The sequence below is a fragment of the Manis pentadactyla genome, chromosome 1 (assembly GCF_030020395.1).
Source record: "Manis pentadactyla isolate mManPen7 chromosome 1, mManPen7.hap1, whole genome shotgun sequence".
Lineage (NCBI taxonomy): Eukaryota > Metazoa > Chordata > Mammalia > Pholidota > Manidae > Manis > Manis pentadactyla.
The window spans coordinates 114,657,907-114,678,735 of NC_080019.1; the positions used below are offsets into that span (position 1 = coordinate 114,657,907).

Here is a 20,829-nt window from a genome sequence, read left to right on the forward strand (position 1 = left end):
AATCCAAGGTGGGGTGGATACTCAGGATTCTGAGTTTTTAACAAGCACCTAGGTGTTCCTTAGGGCTCTGGTGAAATTGAATGAGTGAGTCTAAAAACTATTAGGTCCTGGATTCAAATCCCACTCCTGCCACTTATTAGCACTGTGACTTTGGGCACTAAGATGTCAATTTTGCTTGTAAAATGAGGCTATAGAATTTACCTTTTAATAAATAAGACCTATTGTTTCATCGTGTTTATTGTGCTTTGTGAATGTTTGTCGAACAAATGGGGGACAAGTCCATTTGCCCAATCCAGAAGCTTGGGGGATTCTCCTTCATGTCTCCATCTACTACATATCTATCAACTGTTCATTCACAAACCTCATGAACCCTGCCTCCTAAAACATCGTAGACCTGCCACTTCTGTCCAACCCCACAGCCGTCACTCCAAGCCAAGCTGTCACCTTCCTCTGCCTGACCACTGCACAGCTTCCTCTTTGATCTCCCGTTTCCACACTTGCCTCCTCCCATTATCCTTCCCAGAGCAGCCATGCTAATCTGATAAAATAATACCTCTGCTTCAATCCCTAATTCTTAGGAAGGTGTTATGCATCTTTAAAAAATTCCTTTGGTCCCCTACACCTACTTCTAAGCCTTTCAGTCCCTTTCAGCCTCTAACTCTACACTCAAGATATTTTGAACTTATTTCAGATTCCTCCAACAAGTATCAGTCTCTCTTGCTTCTGGGACAAAGGTGTGAGCTTTGCCTGGAACAGCCACCCACCCTCCCCAAACATACATTCTTCAGCTACTGCTCTATCATATTTCAGCTTCAATGTCATTTCCTCAGGACAAAACATAGCCGCCCCTTACATGTGCTCTGGCAACTCTGTTATTCCCCCGTAGTAATACCTGTTACACTCTGCTGGGATGACTTCATGCCTGCCTCTACCACTAAGTAGCTCCAAGAGAACACAAACCTCTGTTTTGCCATTGCTGTAGCGCCAGCAGTTACTAGAGTCTTTGACTCAAAGAATAATTAAATACACGGCTGAATGAATGAATAAACACATAAACCAGCGGGAAGGCCCTGGTCACAGGATATGTCGCAGAGGGCGCTTCCCTGGTAGCACCTAAATTGAGTTTAGGGTCTGGACGTTCCTGGAGAAAAGACAGCCACACGGGGAAGACCCTGGGCACGTACAGGCCACACGGGGGCGCCCCAGGCTCGTTGTATGTGGATGGTACCTCCTCGAACTGAGGTTCTTTCACTAAAGGCCAATGGGCGACAGGAGGAGGGGTTCTCCCTCTGATGGACAGTATAGCTCCGCCCAATCTAATTCATCTTTTCCGTGGCCCCGCCCACCGCGGGCCTCGGGACCCTGAGGATGGGTCTGACAGAAGCACCGCCAATTGAACTCCCGCAGAGCGCTCTGGAGGCCGGACCAGTGCGCCCTGCTGACTGTGAACGGACGGCCAGGGGTTATGGGCGGGGCATCAGCGTTGACAGGCAGGCGTCCGGTCCCGCCCCTCTCGTCCAGAGCGGCCGCGCCAGCGCGGGAGACAGCAGAAGTGAGTACGTGAGCGGCGCCGCGAGATCTTCGCTCGAACCCCGGACGGCGCGCGCACCCGGAGCCCGGGATCCGAGTCCGGCCCGCGGCGGACCGCCGGATTACTGTACACCCGAACTACGACCACTTGAGCCCTCCCGCCCCGGCTCGCCTCCCCGAGTCCTCCGGCTGCAAGCTCTCCAGCGCCCAGGATCCTTCTGGACCGGTCCGTCCTGATTCCCTAGGGACCAGCCTTTCCGCATCCGCAGCACCGCTGGGCTCGCGGCGCTCGCTCGGACCCGGAGTCTCCCGCTGGGGATACACCGCCTTCGGCCCGGATCTCCCGGGATCGTGCGCGCGCCTCTCTCGGAGTCCCCGGAGCGGACCTTCTCCGGTGTCCGCAGCCCGCCGGCGCGGCCCGGCGCGGCCCGGCTCGGCTCCTGCAGTCGCCCGCCATGGCCCGAGCCCGCCCGCCGGGGCGCCTGCAGCTGTTCCCGCCGCTGCTCCTGCTGATGCTGCCCGCCGGCTGCCCGGCGCTGGAAGGTGAGCGGCGGGCGCGCGGGGCCGGGCGCACGTCGGGGACGCTCAGGTGCCGCGCCGCCCCAGGGCTCGAGGACGGGGTGGGGAGCACGTCCCCGGAGGCCCCAGCTTGCTCCCAGGCCGGCAGTCCCCGGGTGGCGCGCTCACGGGCAGCTCGACTGAGGTTGAGCGTCCCCGAAAGTCATGGCCCCGCCGTGAGCGTTTGTGGGAGTACCCCGCATCCCGGCAGAGAAGCGGTGCCCTCGGCACCTCGCGAGGAGGGAGAGAAGTGTGGGCGACCTACCGGCCAAGACGGGGGTGCTGAGGCTGCTGCGGGGCTATGGCGGTGGGGGCGAAGCGGGACCCCAGGTTGGGGGACGGTGTTGGCTAACCCGTTGGAGTTAGCCGAGAGTGCGAGTGCGAGCTCCCCGCTTTGTCAGGGGATGGCTGCGGGGGTGGAGAAGCGGGGGCCTCTGACTGTGTGTGGCTTACGAGCGCCAACTGCGCACAAGCGTTGCACATTGCTCGGTGGCTCTCCTCCGCCTGCTAGCAGGACTCCGGAGCGCCCGGGTCTCCCCTGAACCCCTGAAGTTGTGGCGTTTGTCCCGGGTAGCTCAGAAACCGGTTGGGTTTGCACACCAGAGGGGAAAGGGCCGGTTTCACAAAGGGTTCTGTGAAAGCTGTGCCAACGTCGTGTTGAGGGGGTAGACCGACTTCTAAATAACTGTACTTGGATGAACAGCCCAAGTGTTGTTGGCCCTGATGGGAGAGCTCACAAACATGCCAACTTGACATAAGCCTTTGGGGGACAGGCTCTGACAAGGATCACAAACAATAGACACACACACACTTCCAAAAACTGCCATTAAATGAAAGAAAGATCTTCCTTAATGTGGAGGGAAGGACATCATAAAAATTGGGGGAAATTGGAATATAGGCAGTGCTTATTTTTGGCATCTACAACAAATCTAGTCACTGTCTTAATTTAGAAACAAAAACATGAATTCTGTGTAACTTGGTTTGTTCATATGTTCACAATCGGTAACCTTAAAGGTTGGAAGGAAAGAATACAGTGCTGAGGGAAAGATGTCTTCTGATGCTTTCTAATTTTCTCCAGGGGAAAAATATTCCTATGAGTCCCCACCCCCTTTTATCTTGGGGCCCACTGGTGCTGACAGACCAATTCACACGGGGTGGACACATGCAAATCTAGACAGACACACCAAGGTCGCGCCCACATGTGTGTGATAGGATCACAGGCGTGAGAAACCAGTGTGGGGCTTTGTTGTTGATTGCCTCCAGGGTGTGAGCCAGGGAGCCTATTGGAGTTCCCAGGTTTGTGTCTGTGTCTAAGCCCACAAGAGGCACAACAGGCACACGCGTTTATGGGGTTGTGTGTGCCAGGCCCAGGGCCCTTGTTGTGGGGGGGGCTGAGAGTGGGGTGGGGGTGTGTATGGCTTGGGTCAGGTAAGCAAGAGCTACCTGAAGAGGCTCTCCGTCCTCCGTCCCTCCCTTTCCTCCTACTTCACACTCCTCACTATCCGCTGGACCCTCTAGACCTCAGAGGGAGGCAGGCCCTCACTGGGAGCTGGCAGTCCAGGCCTCCTGGCCAAGGAACTGAGGGCTGACCAGGAGGCAGAGACTGATCAGCGGTAGCAACCCAGGAGAGACAGGGCTCTGGAGCTGCTCTCCAGCCAGGTGGGTGGTGGTTGGGTGGCCAGGCCAGTGTAGGGTGCTCTGAGAAGGAGGAGTGCCTCCCGAGTGTGACTTTCACCAGCTCCTTCACTGTTGCCGTACCTCACACCTCAGGGTCTTCAGTGTGTGTGTGTGTGTGAGAATGAAGGGAAGAAGAGAGATGCTTCAGGGCGCTGACCCCAGCCCAGAGGTGCACTGCCTGCCTTCCAGTCCTCCCTCACTGTAAGACAGGATGGTAATAGCGCCTACCTCTTAGGGCCAGCGAAGTTAATGGGTGTCAGGTGCTTAGCATACAACCATTGTTATTCAGGGATTAATTTATTATTACCCTGGGTCTCCTCCTCGGGGAGCTTCAGAACCAAAACTGGTGTGTGCTCTTACTAGAGGGAGGACTGGTGTGGAGGGAAGGTTGGTCTGAGAAGGAAGTTGCCCCCCACCCCACCTCTATCTCCCTTCAGCTCTGGAAGGGGAAGGGATGAGATGGGACGAAAGGGGAGCTGTCACTGACTTCTTCCTGTACCCCATCCCCATTCTGGAGCTTGAAAGGTGGGATGGATGGACTTGGAGGTCCTGCACTGAGACCAAGTCAGGGCTAGGTGGAACCCCCAACACTGAAAATTCTCTTCAGCCCCCCAAGCTTTAAAGGTGGGGGATCTAACCTTCCATTTGGCTTTGCCAAGATTTGGTTTGCTTTTGGCACTTCACATCTGGAGGGCATTATATTAAGGCCGAGGGTCCCTGAGCTGTGTGTGATGCCCCTCATGAAAACACTGGTCAGACACTGTCTAGCATTGCTTTTACTCCCTGCACACTTGGGGTTCACCAAGACTGCATCCAAGGATCTCAGCAGTTTTCCACAAGGATGAAGCCTGGGTGGGTCTTTGCTTATCTTCCCTGGTTGAAGAGCTACCCGCACCCCATTGATCCCCCTACCTGGGCCCTCCCTCCCTCACTGCTCCCCCTACACAAATTGCCCTCTGATTATCCTCAGTCACAGGGAAACAGGGGCACCTTGTTGCTCACTCCTTTTGAGTGATATTCCCAGTCCCTCAATCTAAGACCTTTCTCCCCTGAGGACCACGGATGGGTGTGGGTGTGGAAGTGGGACCAGAAGGTGAGCAAACCAGGAGGAAGGGCATGGGGGCCATCAGTCTCAGAGGCAGCAGCAGTGGCTGCAGAGTAGGTGGCAACTGAGGAAGACAATGGGCCCTGATTTCTGGGGCTTGCTCACTTGTTTTGATTTGCCTCTGGCCCGCCCCCTCCCCACCCCATCCTTGTTTATTGTGAGCTGACACTTCAGAGCTACCAGTGAGGGACAGTGGCAGGTATTTGGGGGAACCAGTTTGCTTGTCCCTGCCTTCCCTTTAGCCAGAACTGCTGCCACTGCCACTGTGGCCTCAGCGGCGGTGAGCCGAAGCTAAAGCTGCTGTGGGCAAGGTCTCAGCCACCCTGCCTTACACTAATTAGACAGCATGAAGAGGCTGAATCACCAGGCCTGCATAGTTTGAAAATTGTAACCCTGCCTGTTGTGCTGAGTCAAACTGGTTTGTCGGGATTGGGCAGCTGGGGGGTGGGGGAAGGGAGACTGGGTACAGCTGGGCACCTGACAGGGTAGGAGAGGCCCCCTGCCCCAAGGGTTGGTCCTGGTGCCGGGTCTTCTATTGCCTCTGTCCCCAGACTCTTGGCCAGACCCACTGTGGCCAAGACCCTAAGGATGGGCTCAAAGACCTCACGTAAGGGCTAGCTGTCCATCGGTCCTCCTGACTGGCTGGCAGGGCCAGGATGGCTGGGGGCAGGGGTGAGCACTGAGGCTTCTGGGCTCCCTGCCCTGTGCTTCTTCCTCCCTTCTCCTCCCTCTCAGGTTGATTTAATTATAAAACCCCATGATCTGAGGGGAAGAATGAAAAACAAAATGTGTTCTCTGTTCCAAGATGCTCCCCTCTCCTCCATCCCAGACATGAGAGCCACGGGGCCATGGGGCCACGGGGAGAGGACGGGGTGGTCTTGGGCATGTCAGGCCTCTCCAGGTCCCATGGCAGGGTCCCCAAGACCGCTTTCTCTTGGGCTGACCCCCCTGAGTTTGCAGGTTGGTGTAGGCAATACCCATACCGCCACACAGAGGAGGGCAGGCTGGGAGGAGACAGCACCAGTCTTCGGGTTGGTTGGCTGAGGTAGGGACCACACACAGGAGGAAGGGAATTGACTCGGGATGGCATGGCATTCTCTTCCTCTGTTTGAAGGCAGGGCTCCAGGGTGTACCTTCTTGCCTGGACCCAGCCTCTGTGTCCTCCTGTCCCTTTCTCACCTTGCTAGCCCAGCCAGAAGCATGACCTTTCCTGCCACCTCTAAGTCCCTGGTCTGGAGTTTGGGCTGGAGGCTTCTTGCTTCTGTCTCTAGCAGTTTTGGTTCCTGGGGTCTCACTGACAGCCCTGTCCCCAGGGTGGGGTGCTCTGTGTGCCCTGGGAGCGTATGGGGTCTGGCAGCTCCATAACGCTGTTTGTGTCTGGCCCTTCATCCGAGCAGGTGACAGGCTCCCAGGTGGTGCCCCTGCACTGGGGGTGCCCAGTGAGGCCCTCAGACACAGGCTGGGTGCCCACAATGTTCTCCTCCTGCTGGGCTCCCAGCTTATATGTGGAATTTGCTTCAAGCTCCTGGGGCTAAATCTTGTCATGATGCTGCTGCCTTCCCAAGGGCTCAGTGCTGGGGACAGTGTCATTGTGCTGGCAGGGAACTGGCCTGCTGTTTGGGCAGGGGCTGTACCTGGGGAGGCTGCACCCAGCCACACCCAGGATCGCCTTCCTGTCCCCCACTCCTCCCACAGCCTCCTGACCTGTGACAGCTCCTGAGCCTCTGGCGGAGACTGCCCTACTACCTTTGCTTTCTTAGCAGACTCTGCCCTCTCCCAACTCTTCCTCTCCCCACCTGCAGACTTATCTCAGAGAAAGAACACACACTACATGCCTGTAGTGTGTGTGCATGTGTGTGTATTGCATGTGCATGGCGGATGCACCTCTGAGGCCGGACATTGAGGCTTACAGTGTCTGTACATGCCTGTGTGTGTTTCAGTGCAAATGGGCATCTCTGTGTGTAGCTGATGGTAGTTGTGTGTGCCTATGTGAGAGCATATAGAGTCTGTACAGGCAAACTGTGTTTGTACTTGACTATACACAGGACTGTGACTTGCGGCTGGTGGTATAGTCTGCAGGTTGGTGTGTAAGGAGAAAATACTGGTGAGTGCACATGCCCTCTTTGTATGCCTCTGTCTCAGGAAATGTGCACATATGAAGACTGTAAGAGTAAGCCTTTGCCTAAGGCAAGCCCAGTCTGTGTTAGGAAAGATTCATGTATGTGAATGCCTAAAGAAGACTGATCGGTTGTACCATATGCATCCGTGTGTCTGAGAAAGACTGTGGCTATGTGTGAAGCTCTGTGTGTGTTTGCAGGCAGCTGTGTTTTTGTCCACCATAAGGTGTTGAGTGGTCACTCTTTGGCCCTAGTGGCAGGGAATGAACACACCACGGAGAAGTGGGTGGCATGTGTGCACATGTGTGTTTGTATGTGGTGAGGGCACACACCTGATGCCACATGGCTGCTCTCTGTGGAAACCTAAAAGGGGTGTTGCTTCACTTCTGATTATCAAAAAGCCCCATCCCAGAAATCTCCCAGGCCTGGGGCCACTTCTCTGCTCACTTTTGGAGGGACGTGGGGGCACCCTGGCCGACAGAGCCCTGTATCTGGGAGTGGCCATCCGCTCTCTGGTCTCCCTCCAGCAGCTACATGGTGGGACAGAGGAGGGTGGGGTGCAGTTGGCAGCTGGGGGCATTTGGAGATTGCTCACTGGTTTTTTCGTCGTTATCCCTTGTACCTCATCCTTCACCCTAGTGCGTGTATGCACACACACTACTCATGCATATACCACACACAGCACAGAAAAGGTGAGCTCTGTTGGGCTCGGTCTTTCCCTCCTAATACTACAGACAGATGATTTGTGGGCACCCCCAAAACTCCCCCCACCCCTTCCTGCCACAAAGTTCTCCCTGAGACTGGGATGAAGGCACCTCAAGGTCTCCCCCTTGCTGAGAGAGCAAGCCCCCTCCCCACCAGGGTGACCGGAGCCCTTCCTCAGGCACACATGACTCGAAATCCAAGTCCTCAACTCATTAATGGGAAAAATGTGCCGAGATTGAGCGATGGCCAAGGCTGAGTGATGGCCAAGGGCTGATCCCCGCCCCCTCCCTTTCTCGCTCCCCAGAAACAAAGCAGAAATGAAGAGCCTACCCCCCCTACCTACCTACCTACCTCCCCTCTCCCCCCTCCCCACTGTCCCCTCCTCTCCCTCCCTCCCCCCAGAGCCAGCACAGGGCTTGTTTTAAACTGTGGAGGAATCTGGCTGGAGGGGGAGGGGGCTGAATATTTGGGTTTAAACAGTTCCAGATGGGTTTGGCACAAGCTGAGCAGAAGGAAGTGAGGGAGAAGGAGGAGGGAGGCAGCTCGAGGGAGTGGTGGGAGCCCCTGCCTGCTCAGGCAGCGGTGGGCAGCGGGCAGACAAGCAGGCGGACTGGCTGGCCAGCTAGGGGGAGGGGCTGCGCTTGGCCGGCTGTCTCCCGGGGAAGTGGCCACTTGGCAACCTCCCCGTCTGTCTCCTTGGGCCTCCTTGTCTTTCCATCTCACTGTCTTTTGTAGTTCGCCGCTGGCTGTCCAAGCTGTCTGGTCGTCACCAGTCGGCTCTGCGCATCCCTCCAGCGCTGGGCTGCCTACATCCACTTCAGAGAGGCCCCTGCTCTGCCTGCTTCTCTCCCTGCCTGTCTCTGGGCCCTGCTTCTGCTTGCCTCTTCCCTTCCGTAACCCCCTACCCTGCCCCCACCGAATGTCTGAGTCTGTCTGTCTGTCTGCCAGGGGGGCCTGTCAGGCCACTGAGGATGAGGCTGGGATAGCTCACCCTGTAGCCAGGCCCTCTGGGACCAGCTGCTGCTGCAGGAAGCAGAGGCAGCCTCACTCCCTAAAATGAATGGCTGCTGCCTACTGCCCCCTTGCCTGGGGCCACAAGCTGAGGGTCTGGGGCCACAGCTGCCTCCTCTACTATCCTCGGCTCAGACCCAGACTGCAGGAAACCAGTGAAGGCCACAGCCCGGAGCCTGTGGATTTGGGTCTTTGTCTTGCTGGGTCCCCCCACCTGCCCCACTGTTGATGTAGAGGCCCCTAGAAGTTTGGGGGCCTTCCTGCCCCATTCCAACTCAGAGCTGAGTGGAGAACTGCTGGCTACCCTGTGTTCCCAGCCATAAGAGAGGAGTTGGTGCCTCTTTGCTGCTAGGTCTGATTTGGGGATCACACTGTCAGAGAGTAGAGTTGTCCAGCCATGACCAGGTTCCTAGGGGGGGTGAGTTTATGTCAGAAATATCAATGGGCCCTTCCTATGGCTGAGCAAGGGCAACATAAGAAACTGAAGCTCAGAATAGGTTTGGTCGTGTTGCAAAGCGCTTGGCCCTGGATGTACAGAGGAAGGCATCCCAGCCCTGCCTTGGGGGTTCAGGGAGTGCTTCCTGGAGGAGGTGATAGCTTGGTTGGGATGTAAAGGACACACAGGAGCTTTCCCGGTTTTCTCAGTTCTCCCTTTATAGAGGGCATATTGCAGTCATATTGCAGCCTGTTTAAGGGGTTAGTTGTGAAGTCAGACCTGAATTTGAGCCACCTTTCAAACCTTCATCCCCAGTCCTAGCAGGTTTACCTGACGCTGCATGTTTATCTGGGCTTTGGTTTCCTCATCTGTAAAGCAGGTACACCACAATACCTTTATCTGAGGGTTGCAGGAGGAATTAAACTAGCCGAGTAGCTAGTCTGGGTCTTAGGCCCTCACCCACCTTTCCTGCCTTATCCCCTGGAGGTAGTTGAGTGGACGTTGGGTGGGGGCTGGCTCTGGCCTGTAACTGCCCTCTGCCTCCCCTGGGCATGTGTGGGGCTGGGCCTTTGTGTTGGGAATGGAGTCAGGGGAGGCCTGGGCAGCAGGTTCTGAAGCACATGGCCCTTTGTTTCAGGATAAAGGCCCTGCCGCCCCTTTGTGTGGAGATTAACAGAGCTGTAGGTGTGTGAACTGGCCCTGGATTCTACCTCATTAACCCAGGCCTGGGGTCAGCAGCAGATACCCACACCAGCTGGCCTGACCTGATGTCTTTGGGGCTGTGGCCTGTGGGGACCGATGGCCACAAGCCTTTCTCCAGGGCAGGGGAGCTGTGGGCTTTGGGGGGCTGGGGATAGGGTGGGCTGGGCGGTGCCTGGTGGGGGTCCGTCTCCGGTGTTCTGGCCTTGCCTGGACAACTTCCTCTTTCTCCCCATCCTGAGCTTGGTGCCTGACCTTTTTTCTTATGTTGCTCCCCCAGAGACCCTCATGGACACAAAATGGGTGACATCTGAGTTGGCATGGACATCTCATCCAGAAAGTGGGGTAAGAATTCCCCACCATTTCTCTTGAGTGTTGGTTGCCAGTCAGGGTACTCCAGCCTCCAGTATCTATTCCCCTTACATTACCTGGGCTGGCAAAGGGCTGTCTCTGCCCCCTGCCTGTCAGTTTCACCTCCTGTGGCAGCTCCATCCTCTTCACCTGTCACCTTCTTTCTTTTCCTGATGGTCTATCTCTCTGGACATTTTTAATTTCTCACCCTTCAGCCTGCCTGTGTCCGCCTTCCCATACACACATCATCTTTGTCCCATTCTCCCTCTGTCCTCCCCTCAGCCTGTCTTCAATCTATTCCCATTCCACCCCTGCCCTGCCCAACAGCCCTTTGCATGTCTCCCCCACCACCTCCCTCCTTCCTGGGTCCCTGGGAAGAGTACTGGCTTGGGAACCAAGAAACCTTGATTCCAGGTCCTTGGACCTGGAGCAAGTGTGTGACCTTGAGCTGTGGGACCTTGAGCATGGCAGTTTACCTTTCTAGGCCTCCATTTCTTGACTGTTAAATCCCTGTAGTCCTGACATCTACATCTCTAAATATTCTGATTAACCTCCATAGATGGCCTTCCTCAACTGAATTAAGCTCTGGAACACTGGGGTGTGGAGTCACCGGGCCTGACTGTGTGGCCTTGAGCAAGTCCCTGACTTTGTGAGCTTTGGTTTCCTCTTCTTGAGACTGGGGACAACAGAGGCACCTTCTCATGGAGTTATGAAGGCTAAATGTGATGTTGATAGTGAATGCCAAGATGTATTGAATGCTTGCTCTATATCAAGCATTGTATAAGCGCATTACATATATTAAACTAAATTCCTCAGCCTCATTTACTGCCAGTCAGCCTCATTTTACAGATGATGCAACTCAGGTATAAAGAAAATAAATATTACTGCTGGTACTCATATAGTGCATATCTAGTGCCCTTTTCTAAGTGTTTTATTCACTTAAATTCATTTATTCCATGTACATCTTGATTCTCACCATAGTACAGATGGGGAAAGAGAGGCACAGGGACATTAAGCAACTTACCCATAGTCACTCAGCAAGCAGAGAACTGGGATTTGAACCCATGTAGTTTGTGAACTCAACAACTACCCCACAGAAGTGTCTCTGAAATAACTATAGAAGATCGGGCATGTGGTAAGCACCTGGCAAATGTTGGTGCTCACTCTCTGTCTTTTTCACTTGGTCCATGCACAGTGGGAAGAGGTGAGTGGCTATGATGAGGCCATGAACCCGATCCGCACGTACCAGGTGTGTAACGTGCGTGAGTTGAGCCAGAACAACTGGCTTCGTACAGGGTTCATCTGGCGGCGGGACGTGCAGCGGGTCTATGTGGAGCTCAAGTTCACCGTGCGTGATTGCAACAGCATCCCCAACATCCCTGGCTCCTGCAAGGAGACTTTCAATCTCTTCTACTACGAGGCTGACAGCGATGTGGCCTCGGCCTCTTCCCCCTTCTGGATGGAGAACCCTTATGTAAAAGTGGACACCATCGCACCTGATGAGAGTTTCTCACGGCTTGATGACGGCCGTGTCAACACCAAGGTGCGCAGCTTTGGACCACTCTCCAAGGCCGGCTTCTACTTGGCCTTCCAGGACCAGGGCGCCTGCATGTCGCTCATCTCTGTGCGTGCCTTCTACAAGAAGTGTGCGTCCACCACCGCAGGCTTCGCACTCTTCCCTGAGACCCTCACTGGGGCTGAGCCCACCTCTCTGGTCATTGCCCCTGGCACCTGCATCGCTAACGCTGTGGAGGTCTCGGTGCCACTCAAACTCTACTGCAACGGCGACGGGGAGTGGATGGTGCCTGTGGGTGCCTGCACCTGTGCTACCGGCCATGAGCCAGCTGCCAAGGAGTCCCAGTGCCGGCGTGAGTGGGGACTGGCCTGGGGAGGAGGCGGAGGGGAGGGCTTGGGCCACAGCCACCTACTGCTCCCTACCCACCGCTTCCTCCTTGCCACACAAGGAGGTCTGGCATCAGGTTTGGGGCAGAAGGAGGAAAGGGAAGGAGGGTATCTGGTGCTGAGAATGAGGTGCAGGGAGGGAGATGAGAGAAAATGAGGAGAGACACTGGATAATAGAGAGACATGGGGAACCTGGTCAAAGACTCAGGAGGCTGGCAGAGATGCCCATTTTATCAGGCGGTACTCTTGAAGTATTAGATGGGCCCTGGAGCCATGGGCACAGGGCCTGTGGGCACCTTATGCTTGGCTCTTAACCCTGGGGTCTCATCTGCTCCTTGAGAGGCAGCATTTATAGCATAGTGGTTAGGGGCCCAGTCCCGGAAGTCTAAGTGCTGACTCTACCACTTACCCACCTGTGAGGCCTTGGGCAAGTTACTGTCCTCTTTGAACCTCACTTTCCTCATGTGCAAAGTGGGGACGGTAATGGTGATCTCTTTATAGAGTTGTAGTGGGACTTAATTGAGTGGGTGAATGTGAAGCCCTTGGAACAGTGCCAAGCACATGGCAAGTGCGACCACCATGCAAGAGTTAGCCATGGCTCTTGGGAGCCTGGGGCAGGGAGATGGGGGTTATTCTCTGTTCCACTGAGGCTATGGTTAGGAGGCTTGCCTCTAGTGGCCTGCCAAGACTCATGTTCTAGACTCCCCAGCTATGAAACCCATTCATGTAAGGTTCTCTCAGTGGAGCCTCACCACAATCTCATGATTTAGATTTCCAGTTACCTACCCTATTTTGTGAATAAAGAAACTGATTCTCAGAGGGGCCTTACAGCTGGGAAAGTGGGAGCTGGGACAATAGCCTCATCCAGTTCTTTGCCATGCAGGACAAGGTGTGAGGGCGTTGCCTTCCATTCCCGCTGCCCAGTTTTCTCCCCTGCTATTTGCAGCCTGTAACTCTGGGGGATGGGAGCTGGGTCTTAGCACAGCCCTAGGTTTTGGGGGACTGGCAGCCCAACCTGGTTGTGAGGCCCAGTGCCAGGTGTTGGTCATGTGAAGGTGAATAGTGCCTTGCCCAGCCCCTCTCTACTTCTCTGTGGGAACCTGCCCTCAGACTTCCTCTGCCTGAGTGGAGAAAGGGGGTGGGGGTGATGAGCCTGACAGCTTGAAGAGGGGCTGACACTCTGCAGGTCCCTGGCAGGAAGTGCATGCTTGTTCCCATGGCAACCAGCCTGACCTGGTCTCTGCCCCCTCCCCCACTGGCTCAAAAGAGCTTGGATGGAATATCACCTTAGTGAAGGGAGATTAAACCCCACAGAAGGACATAGCCCCAACTCTGGGCATTCCACACTCCGCATGACCTCCCAGAGGTAGTCATGTATGGATAGGTGACCATGCTTCAGTGTGTCCATGACAATCCTGGTTTATGCCCATTATCCGAACATGATTGGTTCTAATGCCCCCTTTCACTCTCAAAATATTCTAGTTTGAACAGTAAATTAAATGGTCATTGTAGATATTAGGGATCTACAGAGTGCAGTGCCAGGTGCCTAAGTATAGATGGCAAGAGAGGAGATGGAGGAAAGGGGATGTTCAGACACCCAGCTCTGGGCTCACTTGGGGGCTGGGGGTTTCCCTTGTGGACATTTTGAGGTGAACTCTGGGTGAACTCCAGCCTTCCTGCCTGCTTGCTTTTCTTCCTCACCCTTCTTCAGCCCCCACCCCTGCCCAAGGCGCTAGAAAGGCGCTACTGCCCTGCTCCTGGTTGTGAGACTCAGAGGTCCCACCTCCTGGCTGTTCAGTGTGGCCTTGAGGGTCCTCAGGAATGATTTTCCTCAAGCTTCAGAGAGAGGTGGGGGCTTCCCAGCAGAGTACAGGGCGCTGCTAGCTGGGTAGTGGTCTCTTCCCCACTCCCTCTTCCCTGCCTCAACAAACCCAGGCCAACCAGGTGATGGGGCTGACGTCTTCATCCATGAAGCCCCACGGTTGGGGCGGGGGGCGCTGGGGCGGGGAGGAATCTGCTGACGTGGGGTTTCCATGGGGCACAGAGCCTTTTGTCACTGCACTGGAGTGAGGCAATCCCAGCATGGCCCCCACAGGACAGGGGTGAGGGGCTGAGACCTGTGCTGGGGAAGGGCCAGGTCCTCAGGCAGGTGTGTGCAGGGAAGGGCATGAGCATGTCCATCCTCTTCTCCCCCGCAGCCTGTCCTCCTGGGAGTTACAAGGCAAAGCAGGGAGAGGGACCCTGCCTCCCCTGCCCCCCCAACAGCCGTACCACCTCACCAGCTGCCAGCATTTGCATCTGCCACAATAACTTCTACCGTGCAGACTCGGACCCCGCGGATAGTGCCTGTACCAGTGAGTGAACACATGCCCGCGCACTCTCCAGCTCCAGGCTTTCCCTCTGCGTCCGCCTGGGCCTGAGAGGTCCCAAGGGATCTCGCCACTCTCCAGCTGGGGAAACTCACTGAGGCTCAGAGAGGTTAGGTGTTGTGCTCTGCATGGCACAGCTAGGATGTGACCAGACCTGAGCCAGAATCCACCTCAGCTAGCTCAGTCCTTCCCCAACATTTGATAAGCACCTGTAGGCTCCTACCTGGGCATCAGGAACCATCTGGGGCCCTCTAGTCCATTGCTCCTTCCTCTGACTAGAACTGCCATTCTTTTGGCCCAACTCTAACCACAGAGGAGGCGTCACATCCCTGGGGCAGCCTGGTGTCCTCCCTCCTCTGGCTTTTGGTTCCAGGCATTGTGTTAGGCATCAGGGATGTGGAGGAGAATAAAATATAGTCACTGTTCTAAAGGAGCCTGCAGCCTGGTGGGAGAAATAGATGTGAAAACAGATAATGACCATATAGTGTACTAAGTGTTAGGCTAGAGGCTGCCCAGGAATTTTGTTACAAGAGTGAGAGAATGGGGATAGGATGAATCAAGGAAGGCTTTCAAGAGGAGGTGATATCTCAAGTTGAGCCTTGAAGGCTAAATAAGAGTCTGCCTAGTGAAGAACTAACTGTAGGACAGGTATTCTGCTTGTTTAAGCAAAGGCAAAGGCAGGGAGGTGGGAAGCAGTTTGGAGTATGCAGGGACTCTGGCAGAAGGGTGGTCCTAGGGCCCTGGCTCACTGCCCTCTCCCCCAACCTTCCCCACAGCGGTGCCATCTCCGCCCCGGGGTGTGATCTCCAATGTAAATGAGACCTCACTGATCCTCGAGTGGAGTGAGCCCCGAGACCTGGGGGGCCGGGACGACCTCCTATACAACGTCATCTGCAAGAAGTGCTACGGGGGCCCTGGGTCCGGGGGCACCTCGGCCTGTTCACGCTGTGATGACAATGTAGAGTTTGTGCCTCGACAGCTGGGCCTGACAGAGCGCCAGGTCCACATCAGCCATCTGCTGGCCCATACGCGCTATACCTTTGAGGTGCAAGCAGTCAATGGTGTCTCGGGCAAGAGCCCTCTGCCCCCCCGCTACGCAGCTGTGAATATCACCACTAACCAGGCTGGTGAGGAGGGGACACAGGAGGGTAGGGCCTGGGTCATCTTACCCATAAAGAGCTAAGGTTGTCTGGGGCCTTCCAACAGACCACCAGGGCTCCATGGCAACTGGGTGCTTGGGAAAGATGTCATGGTGAGCCCCCTGCTCTTCCCTTAGCCCCATCCGAAGTGCCTACACTGCACCTACACAGCAGCTCAGGCAGCAGCCTGACCCTGTCCTGGGCACCCCCAGAGCGGCCCAATGGAGTCATCCTGGACTATGAGATGAAGTACTTTGAGAAGGTCAGAGCCTCAAGGGGCAGGAGGAGGCCTTGGGACAAGAAGAGCACCCCCAGATAACGTCAGGGGCCCCTGAGAGCAAGGCCTTAGGTTCTGAGGGGATCACGGGGTGGGCTGTGGGTGGGCAGAGGCTAATTGGCCTCAGGACCCACTGAGATGCCTCCTTCCTCCTGGTGTTCCAGAGTGAGGGCATCGCCTCCACGGTGACCAGCCAGAAGAACTCTGTGCAGCTGGATGGGCTGCGACCTGACGCCCGCTACGTGGTCCAGGTCCGTGCCCGCACGGTAGCTGGCTACGGGCAGTACAGCCACCCGGCCGAGTTTGAGACCACAAGTGAGAGAGGTACATACCCCTGTGCTGATGCATGTCCCAGCCCATACATCCCATCCCTCCGCTTACCAGTTCCCTCCCGGTTTGCAGGCTCTGGTGCCCAGCAGCTCCAGGAGCAGCTTCCCCTCATCGTGGGTTCTGCCACGGCCGGGCTTGTCTTCGTGGTGGCTGTCGTGGTCATTGCTGTCGTCTGCCTCAGGTACTCCCAGGCCCAGGCTGCTCCCATGGGCTGCCTAGAGTTTCCCTTTAGTACCCAGCCCTCGTGCCCCATAGGCCCTTCCTGGGCCCAGGCTTCTCTTGCTGGCAAGGCCCTCTCCAGTCCATACCATGTCCTCATCCCATCCTCTGAGTCAACTGACAGACCCCCTCAGGGGCTGAGTCCACGGAACCCCTTCCCCAGAGACCCAGGGGCTGCTGTAACCACTGACCGTGGGACCAGGCACTGGGCCATCCCCTGTGCTCTGTGCCGTCCCCGTGCACCCAAGGGTGCCCTGCGCAAAGGGACTGTCGAACTCATCTCAGGTCTCCCTCCCCGCTGCCCCGCAGGAAGCAGCGTCACGGCTCTGACTCGGAGTACACAGAGAAGCTGCAGCAGTATAGTGAGTTTGTCTCATCCTGACCTTGGCCCCTGCAGGGCTTGGAGACCCCTCCCTGCCGGGGGCTTCATTCCTTGCACTTGTACCCTGGGTCCCCATCCTTCTTCCATCAAGTGCCACTTCTGGGGCCCCTTCCTCACTCCTGCTATCCCCAGGGATGAATGAGATGTGAGCCCTGTCCTCAAAGGCAGTTAGACCTGTGAGAAAGACAAGATACACAGGAAACAAAGAGAGAACAATTAAGTGTTAAGCTGGGCATTCCTCTTATAAAGAGCAATAAGAGATCAGAGAAGAGGAAGGTTTCCTAGAGGAGGTCACCTTGGGCTGAGCTGAGCCAGGCAGGCTAAGCAGAGTTTAAAGAGGTGGAGGAGAGCATTCCTGGCTAGAGGAGCCTCTGCAAGGTAGTGGGTGGGGTGGGGAGAGTGCCCAGCTGTGGAGGCAGTGAGAAGACTGGTTTGACAGCTGTTGGGGAGCAAAGCTGGGTAACTGCGGCCAGTCCTTGGAGGGTCGTGAAAGGCAGGCAGAGGAGTTTGGACTTGACTCCACCATAGGTAATCCGAAAGGCTCTCAAGCTGGGGAGTAATACAATGAAAGTATTGTTTGAGGAAGATAGGTTTGCAGGATAGGTTGGTGGGAATAGTCCAGCGGCAGAGAGCCCAGCTGGGAAGCTATTGCAATAGTCTGGGTGTTGAAGGCCTAGACAAGGTCAGGGGCAATGAGGGGGGACATGAATCTGAGAGGTTGCATGGGCACAGCTTTCATGATGAGAGGAGAGAAAGAAGAATCCTAGGTGTCTAGCTTTTATGGTCACTATTTCACACAGAGGAGCCAAGCAGTGGCAGGGTGAGGAGGAGGCTGAGGTGGGGCTTCAACAGAGAGCAGCAGGAGCAGGCTTAGCAGGGCAGTTGTGGAATGTGCTCCCAGGTTGTGGAATAGGCTCCCACCAGGGGTGAGAGCCTGGGGCAGTGGCCTAAGGAGCCCCCTCACCATCCCCAAGCCCAAAGATCTGGCCCCCTCCCATGCCCACTCTTACTTCCTCTAGTCGCTCCTGGAATGAAGGTTTATATAGACCCTTTTACCTATGAGGACCCTAATGAGGCTGTGCGGGAGTTTGCTAAGGAGATCGATGTGTCGTGCGTCAAGATCGAGGAGGTGATTGGAGCTGGTGAGTCCCCTGGGGCACAGTGGGAAGGAGAGGCTGGGGGTCACCCCAGGGGAGGGCTAAGTTGGGCTGGGTACAGGGGTGATCCCAGAAACAGCTTACTATTCGTGCCCTCTGTCCTGCAGGGGAGTTTGGGGAAGTGTGCCGGGGTAGACTGAAACAGCCTGGACGCCGGGAGGTGTTTGTGGCCATCAAGACCCTGAAGGTGGGCTACACTGAGAGGCAGCGGCGGGACTTCCTAAGTGAGGCCTCCATCATGGGTCAGTTTGATCACCCCAACATAATCCGGCTGGAGGGCGTGGTCACCAAAAGTCGCCCAGTCATGATCCTCACTGAGTTCATGGAGAACTGTGCCCTGGACTCCTTCCTCCGGGTAAGAGCCAGCCCACCACCCCTTTCCCTTCCTCAGTGAGCTGGGTTAGGCAAACCACAAGACACATGGATCCTCCCACAAGACATAGGGATCCTATTCAAGTGCACACGTGATTACTAAGATGGCATGGGTCAGGGAAACAGCCAGGTCTTCAGAGCCAGAAAGGCCGGAGTTCCCATGCTGACTGTCCCCTCTTCTGCCTGTGTGACCTCAGGCTTTCCGTAACTTCGCTGGGTCTCAGCTGCCTTGGTTGTAAAGTAAGAGTTGTTAAGACCTATTTGGTTCCTCTCGGGTTAATTGGAATGTTGTATATTGGTGCGTGCCACACAGTAGGGCAGCTTACTTACTCTTGGTGCACTCTGAACATGGTCTCAGGGATAGATGAGGCATAGTCTGAGAGGACTTAGAGAGGTTGGGTGGATAAATAGGCAAGAAGGTCTTGGGCAGGCCCTGGGCTGGGAGGGAGGCAATGGGCCCACCTGAGCCTGTTCATTGCCTCCAGCTCAACGATGGACAGTTTACAGTCATCCAGCTGGTGGGCATGTTGCGGGGCATTGCTGCTGGCATGAAATACTTGTCTGAGATGAACTATGTGCACCGTGACCTGGCTGCCCGCAATATCCTTGTCAACAGCAACCTGGTCTGCAAAGTCTCGGACTTCGGTCTCTCCCGCTTCTTGGAGGATGATCCCTCTGATCCTACCTACACCAGCTCCCTGGTACAGGAAGCAGCTGGGAGGGAAACTGGGGGTGGGGCCAACCAGGCAGGGGCTCAGGGCTGGGGACCAGCCCCGAGTCATAGGGTGAAGGGCATGTGCCCCCCCAACCAGGGCGGGAAGATACCCATCCGCTGGACTGCCCCAGAGGCCATAGCCTATCGGAAGTTCACCTCTGCTAGTGATGTCTGGAGCTATGGAATCGTCATGTGGGAGGTCATGAGCTATGGAGAGCGACCCTACTGGGATATGAGCAACCAGGATGTGAGTGCGGCCAGCCAGAGTGTGGGGGTAGGTGGGAGCTGGCTAAGGAGCAGAGTGGTGGCTCACTCCATGTTTCTGTGCTCTTGGCCCAGGTCATCAATGCTGTGGAGCAGGATTACCGGCTGCCTCCACCCATGGACTGCCCCACAGCACTGCACCAGCTCATGCTGGACTGCTGGGTGCGGGACCGGAACCTCAGGCCCAAATTCTCCCAGATTGTCAACACCCTAGACAAGCTTATCCGCAATGCTGCCAGCCTCAAGGTCATCGCCAGTACCCAGTCCGGGTCAGTACCTCTGCCTGTGCTCCCACCCTATTCTTGAGCCAGCAGCTCCACCCCTGCTTCCTCTGCCATCAGGACTCACCTAGTCCCTCTCTTCTCCCCACAGCATGTCTCAGCCCCTCCTGGACCGCACGGTCCCAGATTACACGACCTTCACAACAGTTGGTGACTGGCTAGATGCTATCAAGATGGGGCGGTACAAAGAGAGCTTCATCAGTGCAGGGTTTGCATCGTTTGACCTGGTGGCCCAGATGACTGCAGAGTGAGTGTGCCTCAGATTTGGAAGGGCAGGGCAGGGGATTCTGAACTGGGCCCAGAGTGATGGGCAGGAGGGAAGTGACTGACCCTGGCCTTCATCCATCCGCAGAGACCTACTCCGGATTGGGGTCACTTTGGCTGGCCACCAGAAGAAGATCCTCAGCAGTATACAGGACATGCGGCTGCAAATGAACCAGACGCTGCCCGTGCAGGTCTGACCCCCAATTCCTACTGAGTGGGTACCCCCCAAGGACTGTGCAGGGTCTCTGACCAGCCGGCTGGACTTGTGGACTTTTGGATGCCTGGCCTTAGGCTGTGGCCCAGAAGATGGAGGTTTGGGGAGGGCCCAAGCTGGGACTTTTCCTCCAGGCCTGTGCTCACTCCCCAGGAAGTGTACCCCAAACCTCTTCATATTGAAGATGGATTAGGAGAGGGGGTGATGACCCCTCCCCAAGCCCCTCAGGGCCCAGGCCTTCCTGCTGTCCAGTGGGAGATCCCCACCACCTCAGACTTGGCTGTTCTTCAGTGCCAGAGGTCCTGGCAGGGTCAGTTTGGGGATGAGCCTGGGTTCCATAGGGCCCAGCCCTGGAAGGGGTCTGGCCCCCCAGGTAGGCAGAGAGCAGTCCCTCCCTCAGGAACTGGAGGACAGGACTCTGGGAATGGGGAAATGTGACACCTCATCCCGAAGCCAGCTGGCACCTCCAGTTTGCACAGGGACTTGTTCTGGGGGCTGAGGGCCCTGCCCCACCCCCGCCCTTGGTGCTGTCATAAAAGGGCAGGCAGGGGCAGGTTGAGGAGCAGCCCCTTGCCCCCAGAGACTGACTCTCCGAGCCAGAGATTGGATGGATGTGTGTGTGTGTTTGTGTGTGTGTGTGTGTGTGTGTGTGTGCACGCACTGGCCTGCACAGAGAGCATGGGTGAGTGTGTAAAAGCTTGGCCCTGTGCCCTGCAGTGGGGCCAGCTGGGCCATCAGCGGAATAAAGGCAATAA

General features: G+C 56.1%; 1 protein-coding gene and 1 long non-coding RNA gene across 4 annotated transcripts; one reads left to right on the forward strand and one right to left on the reverse strand.

The window, feature by feature from the left end:
* Positions 1-221: 221 nt before the first annotated feature.
* LOC130683418 (uncharacterized) lies at positions 222-1,355 on the reverse strand. The gene is made up of 2 exons (XR_008997129.1): positions 703-1,355; positions 222-652 (listed from the first exon to the last, which is right to left on the reverse strand). It is a non-coding gene; the product is annotated as an uncharacterized LOC130683418 (long non-coding RNA).
* Positions 1,356-1,566: 211 nt separating this feature from the next.
* On the forward strand, positions 1,567-20,581 carry EPHB3 (EPH receptor B3). 3 transcript variants are annotated; one of them, XM_036875279.2, is made up of 16 exons: positions 1,567-2,073; positions 10,119-10,183; positions 11,385-12,057; positions 14,290-14,445; positions 15,237-15,587; positions 15,737-15,861; positions 16,041-16,200; positions 16,279-16,387; positions 16,735-16,787; positions 17,827-17,949; positions 18,072-18,319; positions 18,822-19,037; positions 19,149-19,298; positions 19,391-19,584; positions 19,688-19,843; positions 19,949-20,581. In XM_036875279.2, exons 1-16 carry the CDS (start codon positions 1,986-1,988, stop codon positions 20,055-20,057), a joined length of 2,976 nt encoding a protein of 991 aa, XP_036731174.2. In that variant the 5' UTR covers positions 1,567-1,985; the 3' UTR covers positions 20,058-20,581. The 3 variants fall into 3 exon arrangements, with proteins under 3 accessions (XP_036731174.2, XP_036731175.1, XP_057356729.1); XM_057500746.1 differs by lacking the exon at positions 1,567-2,073 and adding an exon at positions 2,211-2,418; XM_036875280.2 differs by lacking the exon at positions 14,290-14,445.
* Positions 20,582-20,829: the final 248 nt, after the last annotated feature.

Excerpts from the sequence above, each read along its gene's own strand:
- EPHB3 (XM_036875279.2), top strand. The coding sequence starts at position 1,986 with ATGGCCCGAGCCCGCCCGCCGGGGCGCCTGCAGCTGTTCCCGCCGCTG. Across the intron at positions 14,446-15,236 it reads CGCGGATAGTGCCTGTACCA|CGGTGCCATCTCCGCCCCGG; the intron begins GTGAGTGAACAC and ends CCTTCCCCACAG. Across the intron at positions 18,320-18,821 it reads CCCTGGACTCCTTCCTCCGG|CTCAACGATGGACAGTTTAC; the intron begins GTAAGAGCCAGC and ends CATTGCCTCCAG.